Here is a 21,282-nt window from a genome sequence, read left to right as displayed (position 1 = left end):
GGAGGTGCGGCCCCGCACCTAAGGAGGAAGGAGTGGACAGAATCCTGGAGAGCGGTGTCCCTGCCGCTGAGCAAGCAGGAGCAGGGCTGGGCCATGGAACAGGCCCCGACGCTGGAGTGGCGACTTCCAAGCCGCAAAGAAGAAGCTGGAGGTGGCTCCCTGCCGCAGGAAAGAGCAGGCCCGCACCACGATGGAGACAGGCTTCAGGGTGGCCTCCAGGCCGCATTGGAATGGCATCTGCGGCCTTCTGCCGCAAAGGAAGCAACAGTGGCAGGGAGCAGTGGCGGACTCCGGGCCGTGAAGCAGCGGTGACGTCACCAGCTCCTGTCGCGAAGGTAGAAGACTTCAGAGCGGCCTCCTGGCCACAAGTGCTGCACCGGAGTGGCTCCAGCCGCATACAAGGACGTCAGTGGCCTCTGGCCGCTGAAGATGGAGAAAAAAAGGTGAAAAAAGGAGGTGAGAGGCTGTCCGTGGTCCCACCGCGGGCAGAATCGTAACAGTATGTTTTTGAAATGTGAGAATCTGTATGGCTGATATGGTATTTTTTTTAATTTTATTTATATATTGTGCACAGTGCACCTGCATAATTAAATGTGAACAGCTGATACATGTGTATATGTGACTTGATATCTTTGAATTTTTTGTATTAAATTGATATTAAAATAGTTGTGTAAGAATATTGTATTAATGAGTACATTTTGCCCTTTCATCATGTTGTGCAGTACTCGTCAGGTGCCAGCAGCAGTATTAGCAGTGGAAGTCAGCATAAGGCCTGTTAAGCCAGCACGCACTCACAGGCCCTGCAATGGCATCAATTTGTGTGGGAGCAGGAAGCACTGTGTGAGGACGGTTCAGGACTGCTGTTCAGGACTAGCTCACAGGCTCCATGCTGAATTTCATTACCAATGCTGCTGCTGCTATTGCTTGTACCTCACTGTAGGGCTTTGGTCTGGCCATGAGGGGAAAGATGGATTGACTGTGCTCTGGCTGGTGGAGATTGCCACTGCTTCTCTCTCCTCACCCACTACTGAACCTACCTAAGAGAAAAATGTTGCCCCTGTCATCAGCCTGCCCTCTCTTCCCACCAAATATTATCCATCTTTAGCCAAGAGCCCTGGCCAGGAGGATGTTCGGAGGAGGGGCTGTTTGAAAGGAGGGATCAGTTGCCGGAGAGGTTGGAGGGTTGGAACAGGTGGGGAGGGATTGGCTGTAGAGGGTGAGAAATGGGTAATAATAGAAGATTGATTAGGGGGTGTAAGAGAAGAGATGGAAGGTGAGAGAGAGGATCAGCTGAGGGATGTGAGAGACGGGGTTAGAGTGGAGGCGATGAGGCTGGGAGTTGAAAGAAAAGAGATGGGGATGAGAGTGAGAAGGAATTGGGGGCTGGAGTGAGAGGGAGGGAATGACAGATGATCAGTTAGGGGATTATAAAAGGGGTTAGAGGTGAGAGAGAATCATCTGGGAGATGCAAAAAGAGCTGGGGAGGTAAGAGTGAGGGGATGTGCGATGTAAGAGGGCATCAGCTGGAGGGGCAGGGGGAGAGAGGGGGGATTTGCTGGAGGGGAGGAGGTCCTCAGGAGGGGGTGGAGGTTCAAAGAAAGAATAGATTGGAGAGGTTGTAGGAGGAGATCAGGGAGGAGTTCAGGGAGGGTGAGAGTGGAGTGACTGTTGGAAGGTTACTGTACCCTTGCTAATTTATTTTGTTCATCCTCTGAGGTCATGTGAATTTTCAGGTGCTAAAATGGGTTCACACCTGCTAAAAGTTTGGGAAGCCCTGACTTAAGGCTTTGTGTATCATTAATAGGATCTTAAAGTGCACCCTCCATTTCACAGGTAACCAGTGAAGTGAATAAGGTATTGGTGAAATATGATCATATATACCTGCATGAACTTTACATACATACATTTATCCTAAGAACCAGATTAATGTTTATATGTTGGTTACCCTGAAAACCAGATTTTTGGGGGGGCCACAAAGATCAGCTTGAAAAATCAATGGTGCCACTTCAATTTCAGAATGTGTAGCTATGCATTACCAAATGGAGAAGATAATGCTTTCATAATAATGTATTTTCTCACTGATGTGAACTGGGTACATGCCACAAACTACAGAACAACTCTTCCTGCTGTGCTCCTATCCCGTGCTAAGGTACAGCATGAGAGCTTCCTCGTGAGATCTGCCTGTTATGTTCATTGCACTGAAATGCTTTCATTTTGTATATATGGGTGCAGTCAATTCTAAAAACAGCTTGCAGAGTGTTTATTTTTCCTCTGCGATATTATTTCTCTGTCATGTAGGTAACACCATGACTGTGCGACGCTATTCCATCTCGGCATCTGTTCATGCTGGTGCTGGTAACGCACATCATAGACAAAGCAAAAGGAATTCCAGCCACAGAAGTCATGCAGTACAAGGAATAGGAAGGCTACCTATGTCACCTACAGCTGTAGAAAGAATAAAAGACGAAGACAGTATTTCAAACTGTCCAGCTGACCACTTTTCTAATAAGAAGATTACCAGCATAAAATCTTTTCAGGACTACATGTATAAATGCAGGTAAGTCAGGTTTACATCTGCATTGTGGCCAACAAATGGAATGAAATTGCATGCCTGGTATGAAATATATCAGAGTTGATGTTGCTAAATATGGAAAAGAATATTAACCGTTTTTAGTTGCCATAAGTAGTGGAGTTTTAATAAGTCGATAGGATGGCAAAGTTGCAAGTGGAAGAAAAGACAGCTAAAGAGAGAAAGCAAGGTGAAGACTTTCTTCAGGTATGTCAGTGAAAGAAAGGGCAGATGCAGAACTGTTAAAATGAGAGGAGATGAGGAGAAATAGGTGGAAGAGGATAAGGAAAAAAGCAGAAGTGCTAAGCAGATTCTGTGCAGCATTTACCGGAGAAGACATTGGAGAAGGATCATCCAATATTGGCAAGGGGAGGTATGGTAGGGAGGTGGAAGCTGCACCATTTGCGGAAAAGAGTGAATGTATGGAACTTGAAAAATTGAACGTAGACAAAGCCATGGGGCTGGATATGATTTATCCTATGATGTTAAGGAAGGTCAGAGAGGTTCTGGTGGGTCTGCTGAAGGATCTGTTCAGTAGATCTTTGGAGAAGGAAGTGTTTCCTTAGGAGTGGTAAAGGGCAGCTGATGCCCATCTGTTTAAAAATGATAATAGGGAGAAGGTTAGATATTACAGACTGATTAGTCTGACTTTGGTGATGGGAAAATTAATGGAGACTCTACTGAAGGAAATCTAGTGGATTATTTAATCTCATGCAGCATGGGCATAGTGTTTTTACCAGAGGTAGATCATATCAGATGACTGATCAATTTCTTTGATTGGGAAATGAAATAATTAGATCAGAGGTAGGCACTGCAGCTATTGAACTTGGATTTCAGCAAAGCTCATTATAGTTTCCCACATAGGAGACTCATAAATAAACTGAGCAGTCTAGGGGTGGGACCTAAGGTGGTGCAGTGGATTATAAACTGGGGTAGACAACAGAGCATGGTGGTAAATGGACTTCACTCTGAAGAAAGAAAGAAAGAAAGAAAGAAAGAAAGAAAGAAAGAAAGGTGATGGCTGGAGTGCCTCATTTATCAGTCCTGGGCTGATTCAGTTCAAGATCTTTGTGAATGATATTACAGCGTGGATGCACTTGGGGGAAAGGATAGTAGGAGAAGTAATTCAAGAAATTTTGGGAAGAATTTGGCTGCTTGGCAGAGGGATTTCAATACTAAGAAATGCAGAGTTATGCATTTGGGGTGCAGAAATCCATGAAATTGATTCACGAGGCACGAGATACTGTTTTGGCACAGCAGAAAAGAGACCACTTGAGTGGTGATATCCTATGATGTTGGGTAGTAAAACAGTTCAACATGGTGGTAGCTAGAGGTTCAGAGATATTAGGATGGATAGAGAAAGACATTACTAGTAGGAGCTAGTTATACCATTGGATAGGTCGTTGGTAATACCTTCCCTGAGTATTATGTCCAGTTGTGGAGGGAGTACCTCTGGAAGGATATAGACAAAGACGGTACAGAGAAGGGCTCCCAAAATGGTGAAAGGTCTGCCCAAAAGCCCTATGAGATGAGACTTATGGACCTAAACATGTATACTCAAGAGAAGAAGAGAGAAAAGGGAGATATAATAGAGCCATTTAAATAATGAAAGGGGCCATTAACCCATATACAGTAGGACCTCAAGCTCTGAGTGTGCCTTTTTTCATATTTTTCTTCTTTTAATTGCCTGTATGGGTAAGAAAAGAAAAGGGAAGATCCTGACATATCCCCAGGTGTCCACTGTGTCACTTTATCAAGCAATTCATGACTGCATCATGTCCTGGCAAACTCCTGAAGTTCCATGGGAGGGATCCATGGTTGGCACTGGTATAGGAGCCACCATCCAAGCTACCATCCTTCCTGCATCAGGAACCTTGCCCAAAATAATTTAAGCAGAATCTGAAAACTTCCCTTTTTAGACAAGCTTACTCTTAATTACATACCTGTTCCCTCTGAATTCTATTACTCTGACTTATAAGACATTCTGTTCTTATCTAATTGAATTTACACATTATATACTGCTTCCACATTTTTGTAATATGTAATATGCAATTTGTAATTTGTCTAGTTTAATTTTGCAGTTTGCCCTAGTTATATTGCCCCCTTTTTTTCCTACCCAATATTGTTCAATTTTGTGCTTTGTTCATTGTTCCCTGTAAAGCTCGTTTAGCTGCATTTTGTTCACTGTGAACCGATGAGATGTTCCCAACGTTCATCGGTATATAAAAGCCTTTAAATAAATAAATAAATGGTTTTGGCACCGCTCTAAGCCTGGCTGCAAGAGAACCTGCTCCGTTCCATGGAAAGACCTAGCAGCACATGCATCGTAGTTCTTGCAAGCACACAAGAACTTGCAGTCATCAATAAGCTCTGGAGGGAGTGATTTGTTTATGCCAGGGGTGGCCAACTCCGGTCCTTTAAGAGCCAAGCATGGAGGCAGTGCATGCAGATCTTTTTCATGCATACTCATTATGAATATCCTGAAAACTTGGCCTGTTTGGGCTCTCAAGGACCGGAGTTGGCCACCCCTGGTTTATGCTGTGGACTGTTCCTTCTCCCATTGAAAATCAGACCAGGTGCCTCAGTTTGAGACTTTATAATTTTCTTCTTCTGCCATTAGTATCTGTAAGGGAAAAGTTGTAAAAGTATTTAGCTGAGACTCTAGGTATCCCTGTTGAAGGAGGCACCCCCAGTGAATAATATACATTTTCTTTCTCAAGGAAGGAGAACCTTTGCAGGTGCAGGAGTTGGAGAAGATGAGCCTCTGCAAGTATACATGAACATATTGGATTTAACAGGCCTCCTGGAGAGAGCTGATACAGAGGATATAAAACCAGATACACTTTTTGTGACATTGATGTTTCTACAAAAACTTAATTTTATGTTTATTCTTTCACCATAAACATAAGCTTTTTCATGGTCTTAAAAAATATGTATATTTCCTGATGTGTCCAAGAGTACACAGCAGTGGTAATGCGCCAGGGAGCCTCTGCCATTGTCGCTCACATGCTTCTTAGTTATCCTTCTAAATACCTAATTAAATTTCAGGTGTTAATAGATTCTAAGTGAGTGTCCCGAGATGGAGAGGCTGTGGGAATTCAGGATAAATACTCTGGGATATGCTTCCAGAATTCGATAAGGCTGAGCTTCAGAGTCACAATGCGTGGATGAGATGATGGTGCAGAGAAAAGGGCTCTAGATTTATTAGGAACTGGGGAACATTCTGGGAAAGGGGGACCCTATTCCAACGGGATGGGGTCCATCTTAAACAGAGTGAAACCAACATTTAAAAAGGAGATAGAGCAGCTTTTAAACTAGACCATAGGGGAAAGCTGACAGAAGTGCATAGTTCAGAAGGATGTATCTTCCAAAGATACTTGCAAAACAGGGAAGCTAGAATATCCCAGTAGAGAGGTTGTGTTTAAGGCTGAAGTAGCCCAGATGGATGAGGACCAAAAGCACCCAGATGTGAATAACTCTAAACTGCCTGTATCATTTGCTAACAAGCAGGTTGCGAATACGAGGAGAAATACAAGTACATTGTAATGACGGCATAAAAAAAACCAAATGGTTCATTCAGTCTGCTCAGCTAGTTTCTTATGGTAATAGCTACTGCTTTGTGAAGGTTACCCCCAAGCCTTATGTTAAGGGTAGTAATATTTAAAATCAATATTAAGGAATTGTCAAACCCATAACAAAATTATGCCAGCAACATTTTTACAGGGTGAACAGCCTTCTTGATAATTCAGACGATGCTGCTTGAATATGCATTGCTTTTGGACTTGCCCGTGGAAGCATTCCTGTGCTTTTTCCCCTAATGTTTGTGTATTAGTACCCCGGATCATAAAAGTTGGAGCCCAGCATTGACTGTCATCTGAATCCAATTCCCCATTTCCCCCCCACTGAAGTGGAGAGCGATATTGCAGTTGCATCAGAAGCATGAAAGTTAATTGGTTAAGGGTAGTAATCCCCATGCCTTCTGTTAAGGGTAGTAACTGCTGCTCCATGTAGGTTACTTTCATACACCCTTTTTTTTATTTCCAACCTCTAGCCTTTTAGGGATCAACAGTATTTATCCCATGCCTTTTTGAATTTGTTTACTGTTTTCAACCTCACAACCTCTTCTGGAAGGGCAATCCAGTGAAGAAATATTTCCTGATGTTGGTTCTGAGTCACCCCACCTGGAGTTTCATTTCATGACCCCTAGTTCTACTGTTTGCTTTCCAATGGAAAAGGTTCAAATTTCGTGCATCATTAAAACCTTTCAGATCTGTATCATGTCTCCCCTGCACCACCTCTCTTCCAGAGTATACATATTTAGATCCTTCCACCTCTCCTCATAAGTCTTCTGATAAAAAGACCCCACACCTTTTTGGTCACCCTTCTCTGTACCACTTCTGTTCTGTCTCTAACCTTTTTTAGATAGGTCTCCAGAACTGAACCCAGTACTCCAGGTAAGGCCTCACCAAGGTCCTGTACAAGGGCATTTTCACTTTTTTTCTTACTGGTTATTCCTCTCTCTATGCAGTCCAGCATTCTTTTGGCTTTAGCTATCGTCTTTTGACATTGCATCGCTGCCTTCAGATCATCAGACACTATTACCCCAATATCCCTCTCCCAGTCTGTACACATTGGTCTTTCACCCCCCCCTCCCCATTATATCCAGCTCTTTTGGATTACCAAACCCTGAATTATGACTTTGCACTTCTTGACTTTGAATCCCAGCTGTCAAACCTTCAACCACTCTTCTTCAAGCTTTTGTAAATCACTTTTCATGCTCTCTTCTCCATCAGACATGTTCACTCTATTGCAGATCTTAATATCACCCGCAAATAGACAAACTTTACCTTCTAACCCTTTTGCAATGTCACTCACTAAGATATTGAACAGAATCGGCACTCCACTTAACTCTGATCTCTCTTTAAAATATGTAGATATGAATGACAGAAGTTTGAATAGTAAGACTGGGGAGTTAGAATGTGTAGCACTATACAAGAATATAGACATTATAGATATTTTAGAATCATGATAGAAGGAGGATAACTAATGGGACACTGTGATACCAGGATATAAATTATAACAATGTGATAGGGCACATCATATTGGTGGCGAGATGGCACTATATGTAAAAGATGGCATAGACTCAAGCATGATAAAAATCCTTCAATAAACAAAATGCACTGTGAAATCCTTATGGATAGAAATTCCATGTGTGATGGGAAAGAGTATAGCAGTGGGTGTATGCTACCGACCCCTGCTGGCCAAAATCAAGGAACAAACTGTGAAATGCTAGCTGATATTAAAAAAGCAAAAAAATTTGGCAACACAATAATGGAAATTTCAGTTACCTCAGTATTGATTGGGTCAGAGTCTCATTGAGCCATACTAGAGAGGTTAGGTTTCTAGATGCCATGAATGACTGCTTCATGGAGCAGCTGGTTTTAGAACCAACAAGAGGGGCAACTACTTTAGATCTAGTCCTCAGTGATTTAAGGGTCGGGCTGCTAAGCAATAGCAATCATAATGCAATCAAATTTGGCATAATCACTGGAAGAATGACATTAAATAAAATTACTACAGTAGCATATAACTTTAAAAAGAAAAACTATGATAGAATGAGGAAATTGGTTAGAAAAAAGCTAAAAGGAGGAGTTGCAAGAATTAAAAGTTTGCATGAGGCATAGACATTGTTTAAAAATACCATTTTGAAAACCAAGATAAAAAGGAAGACCAAACAATTGCCAAAATGGTGAGGTAAAGGATGCAATTAAAACTAAAAGGACAACATTTAAAAAAATGGAAAACAGACCCAAGTGAAGAAAATAAGCAATAACAAGTACTGGCAAGTTAGATATAAAATAGTTGTTAGACAGGTCAAGAGAGGCTTTGAGAAAAAATTGCCAGTGAGGCAAAAACTAATAAAAACTTTTTCAAATATATTTGAAGCAAAAAGCCTGTGAGGGAGTTAGTTGGGCTGCTAGATGATCAATGAGCAAAAGGGGTACTCAGGGAGAACAAGGAAAAAAACAGGAAAACTGAATGAATTCTTTGCCTCTTTCTTTATGGAAAAGGATTTTGGGAACATGCGCTCACCTGAACCATTCTTTAATAGTGAAGATTCTGAGCGACTAAAACCAATGGGGCCGATGTAATAAGGTGCGCTGAAGCTGCCACGGGTTTGTGCATGCCTGTACGCACGTTTGTACACACGTTTTGTCATGCAAAGCCCTTACAGGGATGTAATAAGGGTTTTGTGCGTGGGAAAAAGTGCGTACAAACTCACTTTCAGACCCACAGTTTTTCCGCGTGAATGTATGCTAACAGCATGCAAAGAAGGTGATTAGCTAATTATAGGCAATGCAGGGAGCCACGCTAATGCTAGTGTGGGTTTTTTAATGCAGGTGTTTTACCGCCACGGTCAGGGCACGAGTTAAGTGTCAGCCCCAACTTGGGGGCCATTTTTTCTTTTCAAAATTTTATTTATCACATTGCTTGCTCTGGTGTGCTGTGGCTGTGTGTTCATGCAGCTCTGGTGTGATTTCTATGATGAAGATTTCTGATTGCGTCCAGCTGTTCCTGATGCTGTGGTATATCCTGCGGCTTCGCCAAAGGATGCCAGCAGCTGAAGGTTGTGACAGGAGAGAGAGGATCCGGAGGGAGCAGGTGGAGAGAAGGGATTGTGAGGAGCAGGCTGTTCGGGCTGGAACAGGCCACAGAAGGGTACAGAGGGAGAGGATGTTTCGTCTAAGGACCATGCTTCTGGGAATGCCTGAGTCGGATGTCATCAGGACCTACAGACTAAGGTCCAGGGTTATCATGGGCCTGTATGAAGAGCTTAGGGAGAAGCTTGATTCCCTCATAGAATGTGGAAATGCCATCCCAGGCCTGGTGAAGCTTCTCAGAGCGCTTCATTTTCTGGCCACTGGTTCTTTCCAAAACACAATGGCTGTGGTGGCTGGCATGGAGCTATCCACGTTCTCTCGTCACTTCACCCAGGTACTGAGGGCCATGCTGAAGAGGGTCAAGCAGTACATCAGATATCCACAGCAGCTTCAGGAGTGGCAACAAATGAGGAGAGTGTTTTTCAACATAGCCAGTATGCCAAATGTGATGGGAGCTATTGACTGTACCCATGTGGCTCTCACCCCTCCTCATGGAAGAGAGATAGCATACCAGAATTGGAAACATTACCACTCCCTTAACGTGCAAGTGGTCTGTAATATAAACTTGAGGATACTCAGCGTGGTGGCGAAATTCCCTGGCAGCAGCCATGATTCCTACATCCTGTCGCAGTCAGCACTGGCACACCAGTTCACTGAAGGGAAATATAGTGAAGGCTGATTGCTTGGTAAGATATAAAAAAGTGACTTCTTTTTAATTTTATTTGCTATACGGTAATGGGGCTTTGCAGTTGTAAACAGAAGCAATTGTGCAGAGGAGGGAATAAAAGTCTAATTAGTATTATGTGCTTTATGTTACACGTGTGCCCTATTAAATTGGTTATTTAACTGCGAGTTCACATGTTACTTTTTGCTTTGCCTTTTAGTACACACACATGAGAAAGACTAACATTATACCCTGGGAGCCTTTAAACTGACATGTATTAGTTGCAGAGGAGGGTGACATCTCTTCTATGGTGAGAGGCTGCATAGACTAGAGCTCTTCAGCTTGGTAAAGAGACCCTTGAGAAGGGACATCAGAGAAGTTTATAAAATCATGAGTGGGGTAGAACAGATAAATAAAGGACAGTTATTTACCTTTTCAAATAATAGTTAAACAAGGGGACATGCCATGAAACTTACAAGCTGCAGATTTAAAACAGATCGAAGAAAGTACTTCTTCATTCAGCAACTCTCAAGCTATGGAATCTGTTGCCTGAGGATGTGATCAAGGCAACTAGTATAGCAGGGTTTAAAAGAGCTTGAACAAGTTCCTGGAGATGCGTCCATTACACATTATTAACCAAGTCAAAATGCCACTTCGAACTCAGCCTAAGGAATGAGATAATTACCAATCTCATAACCAGTTATATATTATTTATTTGTTGCTTATTTCCGCCCTACCTTTCTTCCTGGCTACTCTAGCCCCCAAGTTCAATGCCCCTGTTTTATGTAACTTTGCTTGATTCAGCCTTCTTGTTCTTGGTTACACTTGTTTATCCCCCAAGTTCCATGTAAACCGGCCTGATGTGAATTCTATTCGTGAAGTCCGGTATAGAAATATATATATTAAAAGTAGACTTAAAAACAAACTATTGCTATCCCTGGGAGTGAGTACAGGAATTTGATCTACTTTATGGGATCTGAGAGGTATTTACAACCTGGATTGGCCACTGCTAGAGACAGGATGTTGGGCTTGATGGACCTTTGTCTGACCCAGCATGGGCTTATGTTCATAAGGGGAGTACTGCATGATGGGTTTATTTGCCTTATGTTTGTTTTTTTCTTCTTCGGATCTTGGTCCCCTATAGTTTTGCTGACTAATGTAATAGGAACTTGATTAATCTTTCTAGTCTTTATTATTTATTGTATTCTTCATGTATTTATTTCCTGTAAGCTGGACTTGTGCATAATGTTAAATGTAGTAAATAAGAATTTTAAAAAATACTTGAAAGGCATTAATAAGGCACAAGAAGAAAACCTTTTCCAGTGATAATGAGTTTTAGAACAAGGGGTCATGATATGACGCTCTGAGAAGGTAGACTTGGGAGCAATGTCGAAAAATATTTTTTCACTGAAAAAGTGGGGTGGGTGTATGAAATGCCCTCCTAGAGCAAGTGTTGGAGGCTAAAATGGTAGCAGACATCAAAAAGGCATGGGATAAGCACAGAGGATCCTTAATTACAAAACAGTGAAGAGATAGCAGAAGCATGACTTAGTAGCATGTATTTAAACTGTCCTTTCCAAATGAGACAACAAGCGCTGGGGCTGCCAGAATGAATGGCAAAGTGAAGAATATGAAATGTTAGAAGTCCTTTTGGTTGCTTTTTATTAGAAAGCTTTGTGGTTAGAAATGGGAAGGTGTGAACTAATTAGGGGATCTTATATTTTCATCTACTGAAGATGGTGAAGTACAAAAGAGAACAGCAACAACAGCCGTTCTGGATAAGGAGTGACAAGTCGTACGCAGCCGCACTCTATGGCTGGCAGTTGGGATATATCCTTAGCAAGGTGGACATGCATAACTGCCCATACTGAATGGGCAAATTAATCTTTTTCTGCTGACATCTACTATATTACTAATAGTGGTGATAGGGTCAAAAACTGTATCAGATTTTAAGAGCGCATAGGGAAGCACAGAGTATCCCTTATGGTGAGACAAAGAGACTAGAGACAGACTTCAATTAAGACCTACAATATTTCAGTAGGTAGGCAAATGGATAGATAAAATAGACTTGGTAATCTTTGGCTGTCTATAGCGGTTTTTCATTTTTTTTATTGTATCGTGGTCCTTAGTAAAGTCTACATAGTAGAGGAGAGGAGTGATGTCAGCGCCTGTGATTGCTGGTGGATGAAATAAGTGTTGACCTGCTCAAGTAAAAAAATGCTAATAACATGGGAAAATGAGGTTCATAAGGGTATTGTCATCAATCTAAACTGCAGCTCTTTAGACTAGATTGAGCAGTATAATGATCTATTTGATGAAGAGACCTGGAGAAGAAATCTGAGGAAATGTTTTATGGGTGTTTCGGGGAGGAGAGGGAAAGCTGCAGAATGATTTCAGAGTTTAGACAAACAAAAGCTTTTCTTTAACTTTAGTCTAATGAAATAACAGTAGCAAGAAAAATGGAAGAGGTTTTGTGGATTGTAAAAATTCTCTATTGTTGATGTCAGGAGTTGAGACGATTGGAGAAATTGTGGTGAGAAAAACAAAATCAGGAGCAAACTGGAAATGCCCAAAAATAATAAAGAGAGATGGGAATAAGAGTGAAAGGAGAGAGTGTTGGCAATATATATAGCAAGAGATTCAAAATAGAGGTAAAAAGCAAAATATGTGAGCATACTGAAAAAAAAAAGAGAAGTAGAGGGTCAAATGAAAGAGGTTTAAAAAAATGGAAGACATGCAGAAATGTTGCAAGCTGAATGAGATATAGAACAAAAAAGGAAAGGATGAAGATCAAAACAGAGCAGAAGATGGCAAAAGACAAAGGGATATAAACAAGAAAGATACAAATGGCATCAGAGAACAGGGAGATGGAGAATAAAAGAAAGAAGAAATAAAAGGGGTTTTATGGATAATTGCTAACATCTTACATTGTAATATAAATCGCACGGTCAACAGGCATGGTTTCAGCAGGGAACTGGACCAGGGAGAAGAAAGCTTTTAGATTCTGAGTTCCAGTATGTCTCTTGAGTAAGTACATTTAATTAAGAAATTGCAGTTTTGTATAGGCATGGAATTACATATGTGGATTTGATTGATTTCAGCGATAGAAAAATCTTCAGCGGGTCAGCCATGTTAGTCTGGTGTAGCAAAAAAGATAGGAGTCGAGTGGCACCTTATACAATAGAAAAAGGATCAGGTTTTGCTTTCATCATAATGTCCTGTTTTTCAAATCCATAAAATCCATACAGAATGTAATGTATTCCCCTGTGAATTCTTAATTAAAAGCAATGTATGATTTTGTGATGTTGTCTTAAAAATCATTCACAAATTTCAGGGTGAGCTAATGGAATCTGTTCTGGCTGGTCAAGTTCCACACTTTGGCCAACACCAGAATGTATTGGGCTGGGAATAACCAGGAATGTGAAAGTGGCAATGCCTGCTGCAGAGGGATGAGTTGCCCAAAGGCAGCTGTGTCTGGAGGTAACTTCGGCATGAGGATGGAGTTAGAGTAGGGCAGCCTTGTGAAGGATCTGGGAGGATGTTTGAAAAATGAATGAGGAGGAAGAAGAGAAAGGGAACAAGAGCCTGAGATAAAGGTGGATTTTAGGGAAAGGTACAGAGGAAGGGAACCAGGTTTATTTAAATTGTACTAAGAAATTTAAATCAATTCTTCAGTCACTACTTAAGGTCTCAGGGTTAATCTGTGACCTGGGTTCACATGCTTCCACGCCTATATATTATTATATCAGAGACATTATAAAATGGAGCACTATTACGAAAAAATATTTTCAAGAAGCACAGATATCATAAATATCCTCTCGTGGTAAGAGATATAAACCAAACCGAATGAAAGACGACAAAATGGGTTGCTTGGTTACTGGAATGCCATCTTTGTTGTGGGTAATCAATACAACTTCTATCATTTCTTATTTGCAGATATTTTATCTCCCTATTAAAGGGATTCATTACACATATACAGAACAGCATCCTGAAAGCGCTTAGTCTGTATTTAAATAACTTTTTGTGAAGGACTTGCATGCTTCCTCAGTTTCTCTCCTGCGCAACAAATAGAAGGACTTCCCTGCCTTTCAGTCAGACGCCTGCTAGAAGTTAATGAGCCAAGAGAAAGGTTCCTAGCGGTTAGTTACATAGACTTAGTGCAGGAAGGACTGAATAGCAACACATTACTGCTATTTGAAAAACCATAAAAACCGAGAGCCTTTTAATCTGATTGGAGTTTTACATCACTAGTGGTTTTTTTACCCTTTCAATAAAGACCCTGTTTATGTTGAATTGCCACTTAAATGAAATTACTTAAATTATTTAAGCAGTGGCTTAGTTTTCTTTTGTTTAATGATGAAACCACTTGATTGCTTTGAAAGATAATTCATGCTGTGTAAAACAGCTGAAGTAATTTGTTAAAAGATTTTATTGTACTTTTCAATCCATCCAAAAAAAAAAAAAATAGAATTTCCAGTGCTTCATGACTGCACATGACTGTGTGCCGAGGACAAGACTCCCATTAAAAATAATACCAGGCAGGCCCACAATGATTCATTTCTTATTACTTTATATGCAAGATTCAATATGCTATAGCTCTGCTGGATAGTTTCCCATCAAGCAGAAGTGTTCTTCAAAAATAATTTTGTCACTTTAAAGCAGAGTTAGACAATCCATTCACCAAAACTGTGAAACATTTCATTAATGGTCATTTCAGTAATGAAATTAAGAACAGTGGCAGCAACCCCCCCAAGGCATCGTTAGCCCAGCAAGTGATGCCTGTCTGACACCCTCTGCTCAAAAGCATTTCATTTTTCCATTATACTGGATATCTGTGAGGCCATATCACATCTATCTATTATTTATTTATTTTATTTAAGTGTTTTTATATACCGGGATACGTTGGGAACATCATCTCGGTTCACAGGTAACTCAAAATAGCAAGGAGCTTTACAGATAATAATAACAATGTGAACTTTGCAATGTAGGCTTTACAGATGACAAAAAACAATGTTAGCATAAATACGGGGATCTGGGATTGGATAGGTAACAGGGATGGATAGGTAACAGGAAAAATGGTAGAGACATTTGAACTGGGGTATAAAGGGGGGAAGGTATATTATGAAGATACATATGATGTACATTATGAAGATACATATTATGAAGATACTAAAACTAAAATCTCTGTAAAAGAGAAGTAAAAACGAATGTTAAAATCTAAGCTAAAACTGAAGTAAAAATATGGATCTGAAATCATTATTTTACAGTTTCAAGAAATGGTGATAGCTACAAATTACTTCAGCTGTTTTACACATGGGTAATGATTCAGATGGACTTCATGGGTAATGATTCAGATGGACTGAACCAAATCATGGTGAACCTAGAAGATGTTGTAAGCCTGATTGACAAACTGAAGAGTAGTAAATCAACTGGACTGGATGTAATATACCCCAGAGTTCTGAAGGAACTCAAAATGAAATTTCAGACCTATTAGTAAAAATTTGTAACCTATCATTAAAATCATCCATTGTACCTGAAGACTGGAGGATAGCTAATGCAACCCCAATATTTAAAAAGGGCTTCAGGGGCGATCCGGGAAACTACAGACTGGTTAGCCTGACCAGTGCCAGGAAAAATAGTGGAAAGTGTTCTAAATATCAAAATCACAGAACATATAGAAAGACATGGTTTAATGGAATAAAGTCAGCATGGATCTACCCAAGGTAAGTCTTGCCTCACAAATCTGCTTCACTTTTTTGAAGGAGTTAATAAACATGTGGATAAAGGTGAACCGGTAGATGTAGTGTATTTGGAATTTTAGAAGGCGTTTCATAAAGTTCTTCATGAGAGGCTTCTAGGAAAAGTAAAAAGTCATGGGATAGGTGGCGATGTCCTTTCTTGGATTACAAACTGGCTAAAAGACAGGAAACAGAGAGTAGGATTAAATGGACAATTTTCTCAGTGGAAGGGAGTGGGCAATGGAGTGCCTCAAGTATCTGTATTGGGACCCTCACTTTTCAATACATTTATAAATGATCTGGAAAGAAATACGACGAGTGAGGTAATCAGATTTGCAGATGATACAAAATTGTTCAGAGTAGTTAAATCACTAGCAGATTGTGATAAATTGCAGGAAGACCTTGTGAGACTGGAAAATTGGGCATCGAAATGGCAGATGAAATTTAAGTGCAAGATGATGCATATAGGGGAAAATAACCCATGCTATAGTTACACAATGTTAGGTTCCATATTAGGTGCTACCACCCAAGAAAGAGATCTAGGCATCATAGTGGATAACAGATTGAAATCGTCGGTTCAGTGTGTTGTGGCAGTTAAAAAAGCAAACAGAATGTTGGGAATTATTAGAAAAGGAATGGTGAATAAAACGGAAAATGTCATAATGCCTCTGTATTGCTCCATGGTGAGACCGCACCTTGAATACTGTGTACAATTCTGGTTGCCGCATCTCAAAAAAGATATAGTTGCAATGGAGAAGGTACAGAGAAGGGTGACCAAAATGATAAGGGGAATGAAACAGCTCCCCTATGAAGAAAGACTATAGAGGTTAAGACTTTTCAGCTTGGAGAAGAGATGGCTGAGGGGGGATATGATAGAGGTGTTTAAAATCATGAGAGGTCTAGAACACGTAGATGTGAATCGGTTATTTACTCTTTCAGATAATAGAAAAACTAGGGGGCACTCCATGAAGTTAGCGTGTAGCACATTTAAAACTAATTGGAGAAAGTTCTTTTTCATTCAACACACAATTAAACTCTGGAATTTGTTGCCAGAGGATGTGGTTAGTGCAGTTAGTGTAGCTGTGTTTAAACAAAGATTGGATAAATTCTTGGAGGAGAAGTCCATTACCTGCTATTAATTAAGTTGACTTAGAAAATAGCCACTGCTATTACTAGCAACAGTAACATGGAATAGACTTAGTTTTTGGGTACTTGCCAGGTTCTTTTTTTTTTTTTTCATTTGCAATTTATTAAATTTTTCATAAAGTATACATAAATCATACTTTCAAGAAAAAATAATACAGAGTAACATAAAGAAATACAACAAAAGAAAAACATCTCAAACATGGAAATCTTAAACCAATTATGTCCTCTTAAGTAACATAGATGAGTGAGACCTGAAATCCAATAGGGGAGATATCAAGAAAACAATTTAAAGTAAAACTGGCTTAATGATTTTTGATGATTTCCTTTCTTTACTGATTACCAAACAATTACTTATTGTGGGGCTGTGGTCACCATTCTTGCATTTAGAAATGACTTAAGTTGTTCAATAGCAGTAAATGCAAAATTTTCACCTTTACCCTTTATAAGACATCTACATGGATATCTTAATAAGAAAGTGTAGCCGAGGGCTACTACCTGAGGCCTTAATTTTATAAATTCCTGTCTTCTTAATTGGGTAGGTCTGGCAAAGTCAGGGAAAATCTTGACCAATTGTCCATAGAAATTTTCAGAGGAATTTTGAAAAAATGCTTTCATCACAAGCTGGGCTTGATGGACCCTTGGTCTGACCCAGTATGGCATGTTCTTATGTTCTTTTGTACTTATATTTAAGTTGTGTTCCTAATGTACTATTGCACATGATCTAGTTCATTTGTTTTTTCGGTTGGAAGCTCAGAACCACTGCAAAGTGAACTATTTTTTGTTGTAATATGAAATACTGTTTTGGTGTAAGGTCTTCCTTGCAATAACGTCCCAATGTGTTTCACTGTAACAATAAAAACAACATTTATTATCGGGGAAAATTTTCTAAGGGATTTCAGAAAGAAAAATGGGCATATATCCACAGGGAAAAAGTTTGAAAATTATCCTTTTTGGAGAGTTTCCTTTTATGTGTACAAAGTATTCACATGCCTGTAAGCAGCCTGCAGAGTTTCAAAATTGCCATCATAGAGTTACAAATTCAGTAAAATGTGGTTACAGCCTTGGTACTGGAACCAATCCTCTATGTATAACATTGTTTCCTGTGGCAAAATCAGTTTGACGTTTTTTGAACTATGACTCAGTTGCAACAACTTCCTGTACTCGGCTAACGTTATGCACATACACTTATCCGGATAACTTTAAACCAAAACGGCTGTATTCTGAGTAAAGTCGGATAGGTTTAAAAGTTATCCAGTTATACTTTCCAGATAACTTGAACCTTAACTGGCTTTATTCAGTATACAGCCAGTTAAGTAAAAATAATACATTTTCAAAAAGTCAGTAAGCAGGGCAATCTTGTATCCTTTAAAATAAATTCAATAATTATCAGGGTTAGCACCTGATTCCCAGCCCCCCTGCCCAATCTCCTAATTTAATTAAAACATGGAGTGGGCCCTAGCAGCCCAAGGGCCCCCTTCCCCCAAGAGATTTAAATTCCAAACAGGTTCTGGTCTCTCTCCCAACAAACTAATTCCCATCTCCCCCCTTCCCCTTCTCTGAACCCCCAAACTTCCAAGGTCAGCCAGAGCAGTACAGTCATACTGTTTGGCCATATCCAGCCTTCCTCTTTTCCCATGTTGACATCAAGAGTTCTGTTTTCAAAAAATGAGCAAATCTGTGCTGAAGTAAATGACTGATATGCACACTTACCTTTCGCCATTTTTTTAAAATATTATCATGTATCTGCGTGACCAGATTCATAATTTATGAAATTTATAAAGAAATATGTGTGCAAGTGCTCAAGATAAATGCATAGGCTGACCAATGGTTCAAAAATGTTGTTTCTTTTTCAAAATATATTCAAAGGGGTAGATATTCCAAAGATCAGTACACCTAACTTAAAGAGTTAGGTGCCTAAATATGCGTAAACGAACATTTTCTCCATGCTGAGCACCTAAATGTAGATGCTTGTTTTTACTAGGTACCTAAACTGTAGGTTCCTAAAACGTTGACTGGCCAAGAGGCAAGGTTTGGTCGAGAGGAGTAAGGAAGGTGCTCAGCGCTGATTTACAAAGCTAAATGCATAAATTTAGGAGCTTCAGTACTGGACATCTAAATTAGCTGAATTTTCATCGTATGGTTCCTAAATTTGGCTGAAATTTCATCCAACTTTAGGAACCTAAACCTGAAATGTCTAAGTCAGGTGTAAGGGTGCTTTGAGAAGGTTTTTCTATGAAACCAGACTAGTTTGATGGCAGTGAAGATATAAAGATAATTACAGCAATGACATTGTACTGATCAGGCTTATAGGAATAGAGATTGCACTGATCAGACTTCTAGGAATAATCAAGGCTGCTGACATGCTAAAAGTATGCTAAGGGTCAACATTGAATTTCGTTTCTGCCATTTGGGCTCAATTTACAAGAAATTATATGACTCACAAGAATCCAGTCTTATTAGCATATATGAGATAAAATTATAATGTCAACCAATTAGGAAAATGTTATGCAAACAAACTCACTCATTGATGTGTAAATTAGAGGCGGTGTCATAATTTAACTAAGTGTAAGGGCTCAGAAGAGCTAAACTAGCATTTACTCTGCATTGTTTGGTAAGCATTGCTCCTAATATAAGATACCTTCTGCTAAAAGACTAAGAAGGTTTCTCTTGCTGGCTGTTGGTATTCAGGATTTATTAGCTCCCACAACTTAGGCTCTCATCTTTCTCTGAATCTCGACCTCAAAGTGTTTTAGAGTTTAAAAATGATGTTTTCTCCATTTTACTACTTTTGGTCATTGAACAAGTAATGCTGAAGTTTGCTCATCCTGCTTATTGATTGCATTCTTAAATCTTTTTTTCTTTTTTTTTTTACCTGTAGGGGTAAAGTAAAGTCCGTTACCTTCCTTCTACCAATCGACACGGCTTATTCTGAAAATCAAGTTTCATTTAAAAACCCACCAAATCAAAGCACAAATCAGTTAAGCACCATCACTGAAAAGGATTCATGACCTGGTGAATTTTTTTAATGCCTATTGATTTAAGCAGCTAATCCAGCCATGAAATCAATGTTATGTGTCGGGTTACTTTTTTCTGCAAGGTACCTTCTTTCTTAGACAATGCACATTTCTAATTATTGGCCTCTTTGGCAGCAGGTAAAAGCCATTACAAAGCCTGTGAAAGGCCTCATACTAAAATCTTTTCACAGATACTTTCTTTTGTTATTGAAAAGACTTGATATTGATATTGATAGTCTTGAAAACCAGTGAAAATCATCACCATGCTTAATCTATCTGAAGTAATGCAAATGGAAAATATAACTTCTTTAAGTCCATACTGAGCAGATGGCATCCTACCAGTTGCATACTATGTACCTACATGCTGTGAGCTTAGGTGAACTATTAATCTGTATATATGATGAAAGAAAAATCATTGGATAAATACACAATAAAGCAGTAAAAACAATGTTTGTTCTTTAATAACTTTACTGGTGTTAAAAACTTTCATTATTTCCTGTAATTTAATTTTCACAGAGGAAACATCATTAGCAAAAAATAGCAAAGTTTATTCTACAATAAAAATAAATCCTACAGTGTTTATTGCACATGGTCTCATATTTCTCTTCGTACTATATACCGGTACGTGTTCCCAAATTTTCTTTTTTAGAGAAATGTAATTTATTAACATAATTCTCCTGTAAATTTTCTGGAGTTTGTTAAAAAAGGAACAATAAGATGGATGAACTTTTCCCTATGGTAAACTAGGTAAACAAATGGAGTCAGCTGGTGACCACAGGCACTAGCCAAGGGCAAGGCAGCTTCAAAAATGTTTCACGACATCCATCACAATGTGCTCTAATTTCCTTTTCATTTCAACTGAACGGACCCGTCTCCCTAGAACTTAAAAGGGATTCTAAGTGTTGGGAGCATCAGACACACATGAAAAGTGTGAGCCAGGATCCTCGGGGTATTTCCCTACCTGTGGCATAAATTTGAAAAGATCTGAATGAATGGTTCCAAAGTTATTGCAGGGAGGGAGTGCGACAAATATATGGCAATCTGTTTACTAAAGTGCTTTAAAATACTTGCATTAGTGCAGAATGTTTAATGATATTTACTAAAAAGGTTATAAAACCTTTAGTATATACCGCATGTTTTTACTGTGGCTGGTAATGCACATGTTACCATCCACAGCAATTCATGGGCAAGTCCCCTTCATCCCTTCTCTCCATTCCCTTGACAGGAGCATGCTGCAGCCCAGCGTTACACTCCCATCCCAGCTGGTATGGCTCCCCTAAGGTCTAGAAAAGACTTCATGCCCCGATGTCCAGTTTTCCCCAAAGTGCTACCCCACTCGGACTAAAGAAAGAGATTTTTGCCCAAATGTCAGGCCACCCCCTTCAAGTTAAGGGACTCTAACCTCCAAGATCCCCCTCTCCCCTCAGAGATGCCAATCATCATCTTCCTCATCCAAAGTGGTATCCAGATGTGAGGGAGCAGGAGAAAT

The 21,282-nt window shown here is 39.8% G+C and overlaps 1 protein-coding gene across 1 annotated transcript in view; it reads left to right on the top strand.

Moving 5' to 3' along the window:
- Nucleotides 1-20,368, top strand: part of LOC115099516 (putative coiled-coil domain-containing protein 195) — a 34,665-nt gene extending 14,297 nt beyond the window's left edge. Inside the window, exons 2-3 of the mRNA XM_029617188.1 lie at nucleotides 2,299-2,557; nucleotides 19,658-20,368. Of these exons, the coding sequence (XP_029473048.1) occupies nucleotides 2,299-2,557; nucleotides 19,658-19,787 (389 nt within the window). The 3' untranslated portion in view covers nucleotides 19,788-20,368. The remainder of the gene's footprint in view (nucleotides 1-2,298; nucleotides 2,558-19,657) is intronic.
- The last annotated feature ends 914 nt before the right edge of the window (nucleotides 20,369-21,282 follow it).

Source organism: Rhinatrema bivittatum, chromosome 9, assembly GCF_901001135.1.
Source record: "Rhinatrema bivittatum chromosome 9, aRhiBiv1.1, whole genome shotgun sequence".
Classification (NCBI taxonomy): domain Eukaryota; kingdom Metazoa; phylum Chordata; class Amphibia; order Gymnophiona; family Rhinatrematidae; genus Rhinatrema; species Rhinatrema bivittatum.
Note: the sequence above shows the minus strand (reverse complement) of the source record. Positions and strands in the feature narration are given on the sequence as shown.